The sequence below is a fragment of the Sus scrofa genome, chromosome 9, assembly GCF_054392235.1.
Source record: "Sus scrofa isolate SSC_HxYL_T2T_F1_AM1 chromosome 9, Sscrofa_HxYL_maternal_Yorkshire_Landrace_v2.0, whole genome shotgun sequence".
Lineage (NCBI taxonomy): Eukaryota > Metazoa > Chordata > Mammalia > Artiodactyla > Suidae > Sus > Sus scrofa.
In genome coordinates this window covers 6,802,501-6,819,807 of record NC_139391.1, presented here as the reverse complement: position 1 = coordinate 6,819,807, position 17,307 = coordinate 6,802,501, and the positions used below count along the sequence as shown (strand labels likewise).

The 17,307-nt window shown below is 54.5% G+C and overlaps 2 protein-coding genes across 7 annotated transcripts; both read right to left on the bottom strand.

Moving 5' to 3' along the window:
• Window positions 1-2,469: 2,469 nt before the first annotated feature.
• Window positions 2,470-9,639, bottom strand: FOLR1 (folate receptor alpha). 5 transcript variants are annotated; one of them, XM_084974653.1, is made up of 6 exons: window positions 9,563-9,639; window positions 9,347-9,440; window positions 5,734-5,884; window positions 4,172-4,360; window positions 3,034-3,169; window positions 2,470-2,889 (listed from the first exon to the last, which is right to left on the bottom strand). In XM_084974653.1, the coding sequence occupies exons 3-6, from the start codon at window positions 5,875-5,877 to the stop codon at window positions 2,609-2,611; spliced, it is 750 nt and encodes a 249-aa protein (XP_084830779.1). In that variant the 5' UTR covers window positions 5,878-5,884; window positions 9,347-9,440; window positions 9,563-9,639; the 3' UTR covers window positions 2,470-2,608.
• A 2,847-nt stretch (window positions 9,640-12,486) lies between these two features.
• Window positions 12,487-16,869, bottom strand: FOLR3 (folate receptor 3 (gamma)). 2 transcript variants are annotated; one of them, NM_001444727.1, is given in 6 exon segments: window positions 12,487-12,917; window positions 13,050-13,185; window positions 13,382-13,570; window positions 15,558-15,716; window positions 15,803-15,980; window positions 16,791-16,869. In NM_001444727.1, coding segments are annotated over 4 exon segments (759 nt in total). In that variant the 5' UTR covers window positions 15,705-15,716; window positions 15,803-15,980; window positions 16,791-16,869; the 3' UTR covers window positions 12,487-12,630.
• Between the last annotated feature and the right edge of the window lie 438 nt (window positions 16,870-17,307).

Below are 17,307 nucleotides of genomic sequence, written 5' to 3'. Positions count from 1 at the left end.
TCCGTGAGGACACAGGTTCGATCCCTGGCCTCTCTCAGTGGATTAAGGATCTGGTGCTGCCATGAGCTGTGGTGTAGGTCACAGATGTGGCTCAGATCCTGCGCTACTGTGGCTGTGGTGTAGGCCAGTGGCTACAGCTCCGATCAACCCCTCAGCTTGGGAACCTCCATATGAAGTGGGTACAGCCCTAAGAAGACAAGAAAATAAATAAATATATATATATTATTAACTATAAATATAAGGATTTATTTTTGGACTCTAAATTCTGTTCCATTAATTTATATATCTATCCTTATGCCAGTCCTACTGCTCTAGGAAATCTTAATTTAGAAAATTATTTTATTTTTTATTTTTTTGGTCCTTTTTTTTTTGTCTTTTTAGGGCCGCACCCACAGCGGAGGTTCCCAGGCTAGGGGTCCAATTGGAGCTGTAGCTGCCGGCCTAAACCACAGCCACAGCAACACCGGATCCTTAACCCTCTAAGCGAGGCCAGGGATCAAACCCACATCCTCATGGATGCTAGTCGGTTTCGCTAACCGCTGAGCCACAATGGGAACTCCTAGAAAATTATTAATAACATCCTCAAGCTAATGACTCCTGAGAACTTGAGGATGACAACTGCAGAAAGTGGGATTCAAATAAATATTTTTAGAAATGGTTCAGAAACAGGAGTTTCCACTGTGGCTCAGGGGGTTATGAACCCGACTATAGTATCCATGAGGATACGGGTTCCATCTCTGGCCTTGCTCCGTGGGTTAAGGCTGCTGCATGGCTGTGGCTGTAGCAACTGCAGTTCTGATTTGACCCCTAGCCTGGAAACTTCCATATGCCCCAGACGTGGTCCCAAAAAGCAAAAAAAAAAAAAAAAAAGGAAATAAGTTCAGAAATGGCAAAATAGGCCTTTGATAAGGTATCTTGTATTGCGACAGTACTAACCATAAATTTCACTAATTATAATATATCCATGCACATGGCATATTTATAAATAGTGCCACTGGCTCTGAAACGTTGGATGGCCTTGTTCCCAAGGGTGCCTAGGGTGGTGGCCCATGGATTGTCCACGTCTCATGTTGATAGAGTTCTTTGCACAGGTTCAGAGTTGGTTCTTCTTCTTGCCAGGATCCAACTGAAGCATCACATTTGTAACCATGACTGTGCCAGAACCATGGCTGACGGTCTTGGCAGCGCAAGGTCTTGGTAGCAGTCCTTAGGTCATGGACAGACGTCCTGATTCCCTTCTCCTTCCAGGCACGTGCTAGGACTGTCTTTTCCTGGCCTCCCTGACGTTAGTCACGACCATGACTCGATTTAGCCAACAAAATAAGTGAGGAGCGCAAGTGTGAAGAGCCTCTCTGGAATTCACCAAGTCCCCTCTTCCTGTCTCATGCAGGTGTGTGACGAGACAGAGCCTCCATCAGCTTGGGCCCCTAAGTGACAAGCAGAATCCCCCCAACAACCCACATTAAGTACCATAGCTTAAGCAAGGAACCAGTGTGAGTTAAGCCACTGAAAAAGGCTTAACTTTTTTTTATGTGACTGTAACATAACCCAGCTTATATCCAACTTCTACAAATGATGCTTAATGTAGGAGCACTGCCTAAAAATCTGCCAAATCATTGGTTCGGGACCTGCTCCAGGAGTCTAGGTCTGGGTCTAATCCTAGCTCGGCCAGACCAGCTCAGGCCCAGCTCCCCTGGTCAGGCCTGAGGTCCCTTATCCCTTTAAGATACACATATTCAGGAGTTCCCTTGTGGTGCAGTGGGTTAAGGAACCAGCCAGCGTTGTCATTGCATTGGCTCAGGTCACTGCTGTGGTGCAGGTTTGATCCCTGGCCCCGGAACTTCTGCATGCTGTGGGCATGACCAAAAAAAAAGAAAAAAGAAAAAAAGAAATACACTTATTTCTTCACTCCACACGGGGATAGTTTCTCAGGAGCCAGATTGGCCAGGATGGCGCCTCAGCTCTTACGCAAGGGATGTTTGACCATGTTCCTTAATCTAGAAACCTGTCTCCATGGATATAAGATGCAGACAACAGTATCTGTACCTTACAGGAGTAAATATAAGACACTTGGGAAAGTGCCTGACACAGTGCCTTGTGGGTACGAGCTGCGCATCGGGTGGGGGCCCTGTGGCCCCCCTTCCCCCCTCCCCGCCATCCATCCGGCCCTTGCTGGACACTCCCATTCCCTTCTCTTTGCTGGAGAGCGGAGCACAGGGCAGAACAGGGAACCCTGGGAGGCTTGGGTCCACTTCGCATAATAAAACCTTGGGCCTGGCTCTAGATGAGAGCTGTAGTGACAAATGAAATTGAGAGCTATGACTGTGTCCTGGGTTCGAATAGTTCACCACCTGGCAAGTTCATAGCAAGTATCAGAGCTGGGAACTGCCCACGTCTAAGCAGCTTCTGTCACTGGGAACTGGGAAGCCGCGTCACATCTGTTCACGTTCCAATAACTCACATGACACATGTGGGGTGACTGGTTTATTCAGAGTCCCCCCCGCCGCCACCGCCGCCACCACCACCACTACCACCACTGAGGCACTGACGAGCTGGGTGTTGTGGGGCCGAACAGGGGAGGGCTGTCCAGCTCTCCGAAGACAGAAGCTCAGCTCAGCAGCCAGAGCAGCGTCAGGGCCAGGCCGAACTGGAGAGGCCAGGCCTCGGAGAGCCCAGCGCCACTCATGATCTGGGCGTAGTATCTCGCCACCACCTCGTTGGGGTTGCCCTGTTCCGGGTCGAACCACATCTGGATGCAGCGGCCGCTGCCCCGGCTGTAGTTGCTTTGTTTGTAGGAGTTGCTCCAGATCTGGCTGCACAGGGCAGCAGGCGTGGGGAAGTAGAAGTCGAAGGGGTGGCAGGCGGCGTTCGCGGGGCACCGGTTATACCCTGTGGGGAGGATGCACGGCCTTTGGCCTCTGGATCCAGAACCTTCTCTGGTTCCACCAGCCCCCACAGCCCCTGTCTCCATCTACTCCATCCACACCCCCACCCACCCACCCAGCTCCCACCCCGGCCCACCCAGGCCCTCACCTGAGCTCCAGTTCCAGCCCTCGTGCCAGTTGCTCTTGCAGGTGTAGGAGGTGCGGCAGTCTTCCCACCAGTTCTGACAGTCCTCTTTGCAGAGGGGCACGTTCAGGATCCGCTCTCTGCGCCACTTCTGGTTCACCTGGGTGGGAGGGGGGCAGGGGGCTGCTGTCAGCCCAGGGTCTCAGCGGCCGCAGCCTCTACAGGGTCCAGGGCTGGGGCAGAGGTGGCGCCTCGACTCTTAGCAAACTCGAGTCAGCTGCTCACCACTCAAAAGCCACTAATCAAGGGGCAGGTGTCAGTAGAAAGAAAAGCAGCTTTAATCAGAGAAGGTGGTAACCTGGGAGTTCCCATCATGGCTCAGTGGAAATGAACCTGACTAGCATCCATGAGGGCGCAGGTCCGATCCCTGGCCTTGCTCAGTGGGTTAAGGATCCCGTGCTGCCGTGAGCTGTGGTGTAGGTCACAGACGCGGCTCAGATCCCACATGCTGTGACTGTGGTGTCGGCTGGCAGCTGCAGCTCTGATTGGACCCCTAGCCTGGGAACTTCCATATGCCAGGGGTGTGGCCCTAAAAAGCAAAAAAGAAAAAGAAAAAGAAAAGCTGGTAATCTGGGGGAGAAGATAGGCTCATGTCCTGAGACCAGCTCTGAAGATCCTGCTCAGCCGTGACGGTTTTCAAAGAGAAAAAGGAGCAAGAATCTCCGAGACTCTTGCAGGCGGGAGGTTGGCCTCTGCTTCGGTCTCCACTGTGAGCAGACTGGCTGACTCTTTCTTCAGATGTTATCGTGCCAGAGTGATCTGCCTGCAGCATTGCTCCGGGGGCTGTTGGGGGCAGAGAGCTACTAATTCTTTACTTAATATTGCCTTCTTTCTTCTTTGAATCTTGGAAAAGAATCCCCAGGTTGGGCAAGGCCCGCTCTTCCGGAGAGCTTCAGGGGTTCAGTTAAATTGCCTAGGGCTGTCCGTCTGCTAACTAGGTTCTTTTTAAAGAGGGGAACAGGAATGGGCAGGCAGGAAGGGGGCGAAAGAGCTGTTTCCACTGCCACCCTCAGACCAGAATTCCTGGGCCACGCCCAGCGGGCCGGTGGCTGGGGCTTGTGCCCTCTGCTGAGGTTCGTGCTTGTGGGGACGGTGTCTGTACCTCCTGGATCCAGGGCCCCAGGTTGGGCGAGCACTCATAGAGACAGGTGTCTTGAATGAAGTGGCGCTTGCAGGCCGGCTTCATCTTGCCGCAGTGCTCCCAGTTGAATTTGTACAGGTAGGAGATGTCGTTATGGGCTTCTTGGCTGGTGTTGACGGAGCAGCAGGCGTTCATCTCCCAGGGGCTGCACTGGGAGAGGAGGACACCAGGATTAAGAAGTTGCACACCCAGCACAACCCGAATATTCCATCACGCAGCCTCTCCCCTTTTAAGTCCTCGATTCCCCAGCACAGAGTGTCCAGGGAGACGCTTGCTCTGGGGGGACCCTCTTTGGAGGAGAAAAGTCTCCAATACTGTGGGATCCCAGGAGGGAGCCCCCGCCCGGAAATGCAGTCATTATAACGTCATTCATTCAACTCTTTATGGAGCTCCTACTTTCTCTAACCCAGGCATTTTTCTAGGAACCAGAAATCACAGTGAAAACTTATCACCAGATAATGGCTTTGGGGGGAAAACAAACAGAAAAACCAAAGCAAGATCAGAATAGGGAATTGCCGTTTTCTAGATCGGTCCGATTAAGCCTCTCTGAGAAGGTGACGGAGACCTGGGGCTGAGGAAACAAGTTAAATAAACTTGAACCCCGGAAGAGTGCTCCTTGCAGAAATCCTCAGTGTCCTCTTACTGAGTGAGTGAAAACCCACGGCCTAGAATTAGTCTAAAAGTCCAATATTAAGATGTATACTTTCTAAAAATACACACATAGGCTGAAGAGGGCAAAGCAAGGCTACTCAAAAGTATCCAAGTGGGAGTTCCCATCGCGGCGCAGCAAAAACGAATCCGCCTAGGAACCATGCGGGTGCGGGTTGGATCCCTGGCCTTGCTCCGTGGGTTAAGGATCCAGCGTTGCCGAGAGCTGTGGTGTAGGTCGTGGACACGGCTTGGATCTGGCGTGGCAGTGGCTGTGGTGGAGGCCGGCGGCTGAAGCTCCGATTAGACCCCTAAGCTGGGAACCTCCATATGCCGCAGATGCGGCCCTAAAAAGCAGAAAAAAAAAAAACCAAAAAAAACAAAAAAAAAAACCCACATTTAAATCGGTTCAGGAAATTGAAGGGATCGTGGCAACGTAGTTGTCCCATGGGAGACCTCAGGTGCACTAGGGTCCAGAGCCCCAGTGGACGCGTCTGCCTCGCCCGCAGCCTCATTGTGAGAGGCCCCCTTTCCCTGAGCTGTTTGGGGCCGGCAGAAAAGAAGCAGCCCCGTGCCGTGTATTCTTTCTCCTCTCAGATCCTTGCAGAGTCAACCCCCGTGTACACTCGAAAATCAGAATCGACCCCCAGGGCCTGCTCCCCGGTTTGAATTAACAAGGAACGCTCCCCACCCCCCACCGAGAAGCTGAGCTCTCGGCATGGTTCTGACCACACTGGGCGCCCGGCAGGGGTTAAAGAGTTGCCAGATCAGCGCAAATTGAAGATCCACTGAGGGGCCCCCTGCCACCCCCCAGGAGGGGTAGATGTTTCTGGAGGCAGCGCTGCCCCCCCCCAGGCCCCCACCCCTTGGCCCACCTGCTCATGCAGGCCATCTTCCGGGCCTGGCTTGGTCTTGTGGTGCTTGGCATCCATGCAGATGTTGAGGAGATCAGGCCGGGCCGCCCATGTGACAGCCACACACACCAAGAGCAGCAGCAGCCGTGCTCTCCCAAGGGCCATGCTTGTCCTGCAGAAAGAGCTGTGGTCAAAAGCAGCAGGAATGGGAGAATGCGGAGGTGGGTCCTTGAGGTATTGAAAAAAGAGCCTTAGGTGGGTGGAGCCTAGGGCGGGTGTCTACACCCTAAGCTTCCCAGCCCGAGGGAAGGTTGAGATAAGACCACCTTCCGGGCTAGTCTCTGACTGGGGTCTCCTGGCTTCCCCACCATGAGGCTCAACAAAACGCAGAAACAGCTAGGAGATTGCCTGAGGTTCACACACTCATGAATGAAATCCTTGGAGACAAATGCTTCAGAACTTAAAACTTTTAAGAGTTTGTTGACTTGGAGTTCCCATTGTGGCTCAGTGGTAATGAACCTGACTAGTATCCATGAGGATGTGGGTTCGATCCCTGGCTTCGCTCAGTGGGTTAAGGATCTGGCGTTGTCATGAGTTGTGGTATAGGTCGCCGACGCAGCTCAGATCCTGTGTTGCTGTGGCTATGGTGTAGGCTGGCAGCCGTAGCTCCAATTCGACTCGTAGCCTGGGAGATTCCACATGCCACACTTGCAGCCCTAGGGGGAAGAAAAAAGATTGAGATAATTTTTGTTAAAAGGAAAAAAAAAGAAGAGAAAGGAAAAAGATTTTGTTGACTTAAAAAACGCACAACAGGGAGTTCCTGTTGTGGCACAACCAAAATGAATCCGACGAGGAACCATGAGGTTGAGGGTTCGATCCCTGGCCTTGCTCAGTGAGTTAAGGATCCAGCATTGCTGTGAGCTGTGGTGTAGGTTGCAGAGGTGACTTGGATCCCGCGTTGCTGTGGCTCTGGCGTAGGCCATGGCTGTAGCTCCGATTAGACCCCTAGCCTGGGACTCTCCATGTGCTGCGGGTCTGGCCCTAAAAAGACAAAAAAAAAAAAAAAAAAAAAAAAAAGGCCATGCAAAATAAGGGGACCCAAGTCGCATGCCCTCAACAGTCAAGCACACATTCCGTTCTGGGGAAATAGTTACGTTGATGGGATAAATACAAACTGTAATAACCTCAGGTTACTTCTCAAGTCGGATTTTTACAGAACGATTTTTATTTTTTCCGTTATAGCTGGTTTACAGTGTTCTGTCAATTTCCTACAGTACAGCAAAGTGACCCAGTCATGTATACACCCACACAGGTCTACATTCTTTTTCTCCCGTTCTTCTCCAGGGTTCAGGTGCTCATTCATTTGCTAATTCACTCATTTCAGGACCCAATCGTCTCTCCCTTGACCCTGCCACTCACTGATCTCCAAGCGCACAGCACAAGCCTGTCCTCCCGGCAATGCCAGGTGATGCAAGATGAGGCTCCTTTGGGGAAACCAAGTCTAGCAGTTTAGAGCACACGGTACCAGATCGGCCCGTTTGCGATCTCAGCCCTCACACTCTCCCTCCTGCTTGACCTTGGGGGAAAAGAACTCACAGCATCCTGAGGCTTAGCTTCCGTTTCTGAGGATTAAATGTAGGGGAAACCCCCCAGCAAATGCTGGCCAACCAGGCCCGGGTTGAGGGACGTGCCCCAGGTCACATGGCGGGGGCCACCCAAGTCCGACTTGGGACCCTCACGGCCAGAGCTCCTTCACCTTTGGTCCCCTGCACCTTGGCTGTGCGGAGGCTCTCGCAGGGGTGACCCGCCCAGAGCCCTGGGGGAGCACAGCCGGGTCTCAGCCGTCGGTCAGTGGTTTTTCTTGCTGTGGCTGCTTTCTAGAGCTTTCTCCTCCCCTCCACTGCATCTGTGCCTGCATGTCATTCCCTGCCTTCCTTGTCCAGCTATGACCCCCCGCCCCAACGCTCAGCACACACACGCACATTCCCCCCGGGTCCCAGACTTCAAGCGCTGAGAGCTCAGTGCAGTGCTGAAAGCCAAGGGTCCTGGGTCCTCGTTCAAGGATGGATATTAACTTGGAGCTTAACCTTGGGCAGGGTCTCATCTGTCTCCACTTCCGGATTCCCAGCCTTTAGGCGGTGAACCCCTCCCCCACCCCCTACCTCCCAGTTCAAATCCTTTAACACTTGCTGGGGGGTGGAGAGTGGCCTACCTGGGAGAGAAGGTGGCGCTTGGTGTGGCTCAGGCTTCTGCTTTGCTCTGCAGTCCCCCTTGCCTCACTCTAGGGGACCAAAGGGGCTTAGTGACCTAGGCGACGCAGTGCAGGCAGTGGGCATGTGGCCCGGGAGAGGCATTTACGGTAGGACAAAGGCCACTCAGGAGTTCATTATTGCACATGGGCACCGGCCAGGCCCCCGTGGAGGTGGCGGGTGGGAGGGACTGGGGACTGGTGAGGCTGAAGACCAGTGCCCGGCCCCACTTCCTCTATTTGCTCCCCCAAATTCAGGTCTGAGAAAACCTTGCCGCCTGCATTGCTGGGATCCTTTAAAATAACCTGGTCCGCTTCCCACACCCCCATCCTGTTACACAGATGAAGAGCGTGAGATCCAGAGAATCAGGACAGGGAGGGCTCATTGCAGGGCCGGGGCTACAACACGGGTTTCCAGGCTTCCAGGCAGCCATAGAGCACATGGAGCTCCATACCCCCAAGTACAGAGCCACCACGCCTTCACCCTCGGGCATTGCTCCCTCAGCCTCAGGCATCGCCCACCTCCAGCTATAAAATCCGATTTTCAGATGGCCAGAGTCTCAGCGGTTCCAGGAGTCCAACTGCCCTCCCATCCCCCACGCCCTCACCCACCCATGCAGGTACCCCTTTCTCCAGCAGCCAAGAGTCTTCTCTCATTTAGGCTCCTCCCACTGCTCCTACCCAGCCAGAAACAGAAGCCTTTCTTTTTTCACCCTCTGAGACCAGGCTGGTACCACTGATGGGAAGCGAGGGGAGGAAGGAGCAAATTCAGGCAGGAGGGAATGGTTAGTTCCGCAGGTGCAGCCTGGGGTGGGGGGAAGTGGTTGTAGAGATGAAAGGTCAGGGGCAGGGCCCACGTTGGATGTGGGTGCCGTCAGCCCAGGAGTGGCAGTGAAGTTTAAGGACTGCGGGGCCTCCATACCCTTGGAAAGGCCATAGGTCTGAGCCCAGGAAGCGGCAGGGGAACTGGGAGCCAGAGGAGGCAGCTGAATCACTGGACAAGAATCAGCTACGAAGGAAAGCCCTAAAGGGCTTGCAAAGAAATTGACTCCCAGGATGGGAGCTCCGCTTGTGGCTCAGTGGGTTAAAAATATGACTAGTATCCATGAGGATGGGATTCGATCCCTGGCCTCGCTCAGTGGGTTAAGGATCTGGCATTGCTGAGAGCTGCAGTATAGGTTGCAGACGCGGCTTGGATCTGGTGTGGCCGTGGCTGTGGTGTAGGCTTGTGGCTGTAGCTCTAATTCGACCCCTAGCCTGGGAACCTCCATATGCCACAGGTGTGGCCCTAAAAAGACAAAAAAAAAAGAATGCAGGAAAGAAATTGACTGCCGGGGGCCCCTCTGCTTGCGCCCTGCTCTCCCTCTCCCCGGGAGGAAGCCATACCTGAATCCTGTGACCGTCTGGGAGGGTTAAGCAGGTCGAGCTTGCTGGAACTCCTGGACTCCCTCATCCTTTGCCAGCCCAGCTCAGCCCCCTCCTGGTTGGAGAAACATGACCCGCTCTCTAGGCGTGCCCCCAAAGCATTCCTCCTGATGCTCTTCCTGATGGGACCTGCCCCTGTCCCCCATCCCCCACCCCTGCCCTGGGGGGGATCACAACCTGAGCCTCACAGCTTCTCCATGGCAGCAGTGAGGTTGGTGCCCGCATCAGGCTCCTGGAACCTCAGGGCTTCAGAAGGAATGACCCGCAAGTGGGAGGTGCGTTGGAGGTAGAATCTAATCCGTGAGGTTCCCGGCCCTTGTTGAGCCTCATCCCTCAAGGGCTCAGGCCATCTGGCCACCAGGGAGGGACACAGTCAGTCAAGCACCCACCGTGGAGCCGATCCCGAAGGTATCTGCCCAGACTGAAAGCTTCATACCAGCCACATCAGCTGTCGGCATCCTTGTGAACCCCAATTCGAAGGCTGTCTTGTGACCAGACAATGACAACAGAGGGGCCGGGGCTCTGAGCTGAGTCTCATTCCAAGTCTGGCTGCTTCTTTTTTTTTTTTTTGGCTTTTTTTTTACAGCCACACCCACGGCATATGGAAGTTCCCAGCCAGGGGTCTAATCAGAGCTACAGCCGCCGGCCTACACCACAGCCACAGCCACGCGGGATCCAAGTCACCTCTGCAACCTACACCACAGCTCACGGCAACGCTGGATCCTTAACCCCCTGAGCAAGGCCAGGGATTGAACCCGCATCCTCATGGATACTAGTCAGGTTCGTTTCCACAGTGGGAACTCCAATCCTGGCTTCTTTCACAAGGAAGGGAGGGCGCTGTGAGGGGTATCGGTCTGAGGGTTGCAGGCCTCATTGCCTGGCCTTGCCCTCTAAACTGTCCTAGCCACCTGGAAATTTGGTTTGTGCTTTTGGCACCTCAAAGCCTTTGCATTTCCTGAAACTTCTCCATGGAGAGCCGCTCCTCCCGTCTGGTCTGTTCGGTGAACGTGAAGCTCTAGAAGAGGCTTCCCTGACCCTCCGGGCTGCGGGGAGCGACACCGCACAGCTCCCTGGAGACAAACCCTCAGGACTGTGGTCTGGGAGTGACATGCCTCATGTCCCTCTGCCCCCACTAGGTGGTGCAAGTCCTTGGTCCCCTCCCTGGCCCCCGCCAGCCCATCGGCTGCTCACAAGGCGCCTATCTGGTGACCGACCACACACGTGCCTGGATTCCTCCCCTTCCCAAGCACCTCCCCAGGGCCAGGCCCAGGGGATCTGACACAAGCGATGTGGACACAGCCTCTGCTTTCACACGTGTGTGCTCTGTCAGGGAAGAGTCAGGCCGTAAATACAGGAGAGAGACAGAGAGCGGTCCAAGAGGACCTGGGCGATGCGGTAAGAAAGCGCCTGGGTGATTGCTTTGGGTTGGATGGTCAGGAGTCACTTTAGTGGGGCATGAATCGTAGGTTGAAATCTAAGCGGCGAGTTCCCGTTGTGGTGCAGCAGAAACAATTCCCACTAGTATCCATGAAGATGCAGGTTCAATCCCTGGCCTTGCACAGTGGGTTAAGGATCTGGTGCTGCCATGAGCTGTGGCTCCGAGTTGCCCCCCAGCCTGGGAACTTCCATGTACCGTGGGTGCTGCCCGAAAAAGCCAAATAGAACAAAGAAATCTAAGTGGGTACAGAGAGCCAGGCTGCAAAGTATCCACGAACATTCCAGAAACCGGGAGAGGGCCCTTGCTGGAGCAAAAGCCCCCAAGTGAGAAGCGTGAAAGGGGCTCATGTGGGGGGGGGGTAGATTATTTGACATATCCAAGTGGAGGAGGGGGGCTTCCATGCTGCTGAAGAAGTTTGGTTTTTCCAGCAGATGCCATGGAGAGGCATGAAAGAGTTGTGAGGGGATGCCACATAATCAGACATTTTTGGTGTTTGTTTTCACTCACTAAACTCCAGGTGAGGGTCTGCAGTTTTCTGAGTGTCTCCCTTCCACGTACTTATTAATTACACAGCCGGGGGGAGTAGTGGAGAAACCAGGCCGACCCAATCTCAACCCAAAGATGACATCACCAGCAATGGGAAACCCTTAACAGCAAGCTCCTTGTCATGATGCATCAAAAGGACCTGGTCCTGCTTTGGGGATATTTGTATCAAAAATGCAGAACCTCAGTCTGATGAGGAAATAGATAACCCCCCAAAGGAGAGTTATTCAGCAAAACCGCCAGTCCGTGCTTTTCAAAAAAAGTCAAGGCCATCAAAGAGCCTCCCTCCCTCAGAAATCGATCAGCAGGTGACTGAATTAAAGTGATATGTACATAGAATGGAATATTGCTCAGCAATGAAAAAGAATGAACTAGATCTCTGTAGATCAATATGGAAAGTTGTAACTATCAAAATGATGAATCCAAATACTCCTTGAGCCAGCAATCCCTTTTCCAGAATTCTGTGCTACAGCATTCTAGTAATCCTTCATAGTAGAATTATTTGTCATTTAAACAAATAGAGGAGTTGCTTTCATGGCTCAGTGATAACAAAACTGACTAGGATCTGTGGGGATGAGGGTTCGATCCCTGGCCTCGCTCAGTGGGTTAAGGGTCTGGCATTGCCATGAGCTGTGGGGTGGGTTACAGATGTGGCTTGGATCTGGCATTGCTGTGGCTGTGGCATCGGCTGGCAGCTACAGCTCCAATTCAGCCCCCTAAACTGGGAACTTCCATAGGCCACTGGTGCTGCCCTAAAAAGACAAAATAAAATAAAGTAATAGAGACACCCCAAGTGTTGATCCTTGGAATCTGCTCAGCAGGATCTGCACCCCATCCCACGTCTAGTAAGGGAAGGAAAGGGAAAGACATTTTCAGGGGACTTATAACCCCCAGCCTCTCCCCAGTCCCCTCATCCTCTTGTGCAGGCGGGGTCGTGAGGAAGGAGGCCGGTGAAGAAGTAAGAGCCCCAGGTTCAAGGATCAACTCCCACCCCCTGCTTACTGGTGAACTCCAAGCTAATCCCAGTCCTTCGCGGGACCTCTCAACAGGAAAGATGAAGCAACGAGGCAGGCCGCCCGCCCCTCACCGGCTCACTCCCCAACCATTCATAACACACAGGGCACACGTGGATATTGTATTGGAAGAGGCCATCAGAGGCTCCCCATCGGATCTTAGATCAGGAGCCAATGACCGGGGTGCTGAGGCCACCCGGAGAGTAACCCAGGGGGTGTGGGCGGAAAGCAGGGGTCGGCGGGGGAACAGCTTAGCCGGTGACCCAGTGTTTCACCATCTCCGTCAAGTTGGTCAGGAGAGGCCCGATCCCCTGGGCCACGGCCCCAGCATCCCCATTCTCTGCATAGTATCTCGCCACCGCCTCGTTGGGGTTGCCCTGGGCCGGGTCGAACCACATCTGGATGCAGCGGCCGCTGCCCCGGCTGTAGCTGCTGACTTCAAAGGAGTGGCTCCAGATCTCGTTGCACAGGGCAGCGGGCGTGGGGAAGTAGAAGTCGAAGCGGTGGCAGGCGGCGCTCACTGGGCACTGGTTATACCCTGTGGGGAGGATGCATGGCTTTTGGCCTCTGGATCCAGAACCTTCTCTGGTTCCACCAGCCCCCACAGCCCCTCGTCTCCATCTATTCCATCCACACCCCGCCTCCACCCAGCTCCCGCCCAGGCCCTCACCTGAGGTCCAGTTCCAGCCCTTGTGCCAGTTGCTCTTGCAGGTGTAGGAGGTGCGGCAGTCTTCCCACCAGATCTGACAGTCCTCTTTGCAGAGGGGCACGTTCAGGATCCGCTCTCTGCGCCACTTCTGGTTCACCTGGGTGGGAGGGGGGCAGGGGGCTGCTGTCAGCCCAGGGTCTCAGCTGCTGCAGCCTTGACAGGGTCCGGGGCTGCAGGAGAAGAGATGCCTCTACCACCCTCAGATCAGAATTCCTGGGCCACGCCCAGCGGGCCAGTGGCTGGTGGGTCGTGCCCTCTGCTGAGGCTCGTGCTTGTGGGGACAATGTCTATACCTCCTGGATCCAGGGCCCCAGGTTGGGCGAGCACTCATAGAGACAGGTGTCTTGAATGAAGTGGCGCTTGCAGGCCGGCTCCATCTTGCCGCAGTGGTCCCAGTTGAATCTGTACAGGTAGGAGATGTCTTTATGGGCTTCTAGGCTGGTGTTGACTGAGCAGCAGGAGTTCTTCCTCCAGGGGCTGCACTGGGAGGGGACGACACCGAGATTAAGTCCTTCCCGCACCACAGCTGTCACCACTACATGCTGGCTCCTGGGCCTCGGGTAGGTCACCCAGAGGAACACTGGCTGGGGAGGCGGCCTCTAAGCCCGGCCTTGAGGAGCCCTCGTTTTGGGGTAGAGGCAGTTATAATATTGACTTTGAACAGAGAGTCACACAGGGGACGTGGGAGAACTGGGAACCCATCACCTGGGGGAGCCGTCATTCTCCGTACATCTCTAAACCGTTCACCAATTGATTTCGCTTTATCTAGGAGATTTACGGTACTCATCTTGCAGGTCCTCAACTCTTGATCCCCTGCAAGACCCCATGCACCTGATCCCTGACCTGAAAGAGTTAATTAACATAACGAAAAGCACTTCCTGGCCTATAGGAGTTCCCTGGTGGCTTAGCAGGTTAAGGATCCAGTGTTGTCACTGCTGTGGCTAGGGTTTGATCCCTAGCCTGGGAACTTTGCCTGCCGTGGGCGCAGCCAAAAATTTTTAAAATAGCATAAAATAAAAAATAAAAAAGCAGAGTTCCCGGATGGCCTAATGGTTGAGAATCCGGTAAGGATCTGGTGGTGTCACTGCTGTGGCATGGGTTCAATCCTTGGCTCAGGAACTTCTGCTTGCATGCCCCCCCCCCAAAAATGCAAAAAGTAAACATTTTTTTAAAAAGCACTTCCTGGCCTGTAGGGGCTCAGCAGAAACAGCCACTCCCTTCCAACCTACACCCCTCAGAATTACAGTCACCTCTCTCCCTCAAATCTGCACCATCTCTTGGCAAAGAAGTGCTGTGGAGGGTTCTTTAAAGCCCCCCTTAGAACTTAAAACGTTCTAAAAATGAAGCGGTGGGTACAGACTTTCCGTTTTGGAAGATGAAAATGTTCTAGAAATGGATGGAGGTGATGTTTGCATGGCAGTGTGCATCTGCCTAATGGCACAAACGGTACACTTAGAAATGCTTACATGGTGAATTTTATGTTATAGTTATTTTAACACATACACACACACACACCCCCAGAACAAATGAACTGTGGGAAATGACTCAGAGGTCAAGGGCTGCTGGACTTCCCTCTCTTGGCTTGGAGCCCCTGGAGGCAGCCTGTGCCACACAGCATTGCCCTGGGCATACCCCGGCCCCCCGGCAGTGTAAAGACTGGTGCGGAGCAGACGAGGGGACCAGAGAGAATGAAAGAGCCTCATTTCTGATGAGCCTGGGGTTCGACTTGAAGCCCAGATTCCCTGGCTGCTTCAGGGGCCCTCCCTATGAAACGGGAACCCAGGCTTCTCCTCCCCTTCTCCATGGTAGCAGCATCCTTGGCTCTGGCCACACTAGACTTGCCACTGCTCGTGCTGTCACCCCTCGTCCGAGTACCTGCTGTCCTCTGCCAGGCTGCCTTTTCCTGCTTTGTCTTCCTGGAAAACTCTTACTCAGCCTCCATGGCCCAGGCCAGTGGCCCTCCTTGGAGGTCCTCGCAGCCTGTCTGACGTGTCACTGACTCTTCAGAACCTGATGGGGGTGGGGACCTGGCCTGTGGGTAGATACTTGTTGCATCATGACTGTGAGAGACCTGCCTCTTCTTCTACCTGGACTTTGAGCTCCGTGGACTGGCACAGCATGAAAGTTGGGAAAGGTGCCACCTTTCCAGCCCCTCTCCTGGCGCCTGCTCATCCCCAGCCTCTGTTCCCACGTGTCCCTGTGCACTCTCTGGCCAGTGTCCTCATTTGTCAAGCGCTTTGGGCGTATTTACCAACAAGATGGGAGGAAAACACTTGGCCCGTAGTGGGTGCTTGATCAATAGTCCCCGCGTTAGTGTCGCCGTGGTGGCCTCCTGGGAGAGGGCCACCAAGATCACCTCAGCCACCCTCCTGCCTCCATCACCCCCAAAGCTGCTCTTTCCAACCCCCTGCCTTCTTCCCTTTTGGGGGCCAGCCCCCTCCCCAACCCCAGGCCCTTCTCCCTCCTCACCTGGTCGTGCAGCTTGTCCTCCGGGCTTGGCTTTGGCTTGTGGTGCTTGGCATCCATGCAGACATTGAGCATGTCCGACTTGGCCCGGGCGCCCCCCACAGCAGCCACCAAACCCAGGAGCACGAAGAGCGTCAGCCGCCAGGCCATGTTGATCCACTTCTGCCAGAAAGCTGCCGTAAGCTTCTTGGCCAGATTTCCTGTTTCCCTTCCAAGCCCAGATCGTCGTCCCTCCCCGCGCCGCTTACCCCACAGCACAGTGGAGCCAAGCGATGAAGGGCCCGTGGAGGTCTGTGCCAAGTGGTAGGACACCACTGCCACCTGAGGACAGTGCAGTCTGAGCTTTGCTGCGGGGGGAGGCACCACCTCTCCGGACCTCCCCTTCCGGAGTTCGCCAGCCAGTGCTTCACCCACAGGCAGAGGCTCCTGCATAAGAGGAACCACAGAGGGAGTTCCCTTCGTGACTCAGTGGTTAACAAACCACACTAGCATCCATGAGGATGCGGGTGTGATCCCTGGCCTCGCTCCGTGGGTTAAGGATCTGGTGTTGCCCTGAGCTGTGGTGCAGGTCATAGATGCGGCTTGGATCTGGCGTTGCCGTGGCAGTGGTGTAGGCTGGTGGCTGTAGCTCCGATTCAACTCCTAGCTGTAGAAGTTCCATAGCAAAAAAAAAAAAGAGGAACCACCGGCTGACCTCTGCTGAGCTGCTGCTGGGGTTGCAGACTGAGAGGAGGGGCGCTGGCCGGCCTCTGCTTCTGCTTCCTCAGCCCTCCCGCCAGCCCAAGGCAGCTTAGGTTTAGGCACCCAGAGACTGGCTGGTGAGGCAGACAGGGAAGCTGACGGGGCGGGGTGGGGAGGGGGGCGACATGAAGGCCATTCAGCCATTGGGTTCTTGCTTAAGGTCCTGGACCACATGCCAGGGGAGCCCGGAGGAGCGGGAGGGGTATGTGGAAAGCCTGTGAGAGTGCAGATCCCCAGGGGCAGCCCCCAGCCCCTGCATCTCCCCACCCCCACAGAGGGGTCTTGGGAAGTTCCCAGGGCAGAGCCAGGCCTAGACAAAGCGGAGGCCGGGGGGTCAGGGTCACATGGAGGAGAAACTGAGCCCGAGCTGTGGGGGTGGGGGCACCAGAGCCAGAGTCCGCAGAGAAAGCAGGATCCCCGGAGACCAGGGGAGCCCTACCTTGCTTCTCACCTCCTACCTCCCATCCGCACCTTTCCTCCCGGTCCTGCCCTTACCTCTGCCTCGGCCCTCCTGGAGGCCCACCTGGAGGCCCACCCGGAAGCAGTGTCTCCCTGACTCGTCACACCCTTTTCTAAGTCATCCTGACCGGGCCTCTGTCAGGGCAGGCCGCGTCTTTGTCTAGGAAACAGCTTGTCTTTCAGTTTCAGGCCAGTTAAAGAAATATAGTCCTACACCCCATGAGATTTAACCTGGTGAAAAAGAATGAGAAGGCCCTTGATAAAGGAAAATGCAAAACTTTCCAAGTGTATTGTTAAGTGAGAGAAGGAAGGTGTGTGCATTTCTGGTCAATTACACCACAACAAAAGAGAGGCAGGAGGAGACGCTGTAGAAAAAACAGTCTCTCCGGTCAAGTCAAGTCACAGCGCAGCGGAAACCAGTCCGACTAGGAACCAAGAGGTTGCAGGTTGGATCCCTGGCCTCGCTCAGTGGGTTAGGGATCCGGCATTTGCCATGAGCTGTGGTGTAGGTCGCAGATGTGGCTTGGATCCTCCATTGTTGTGGCTGTGGTGT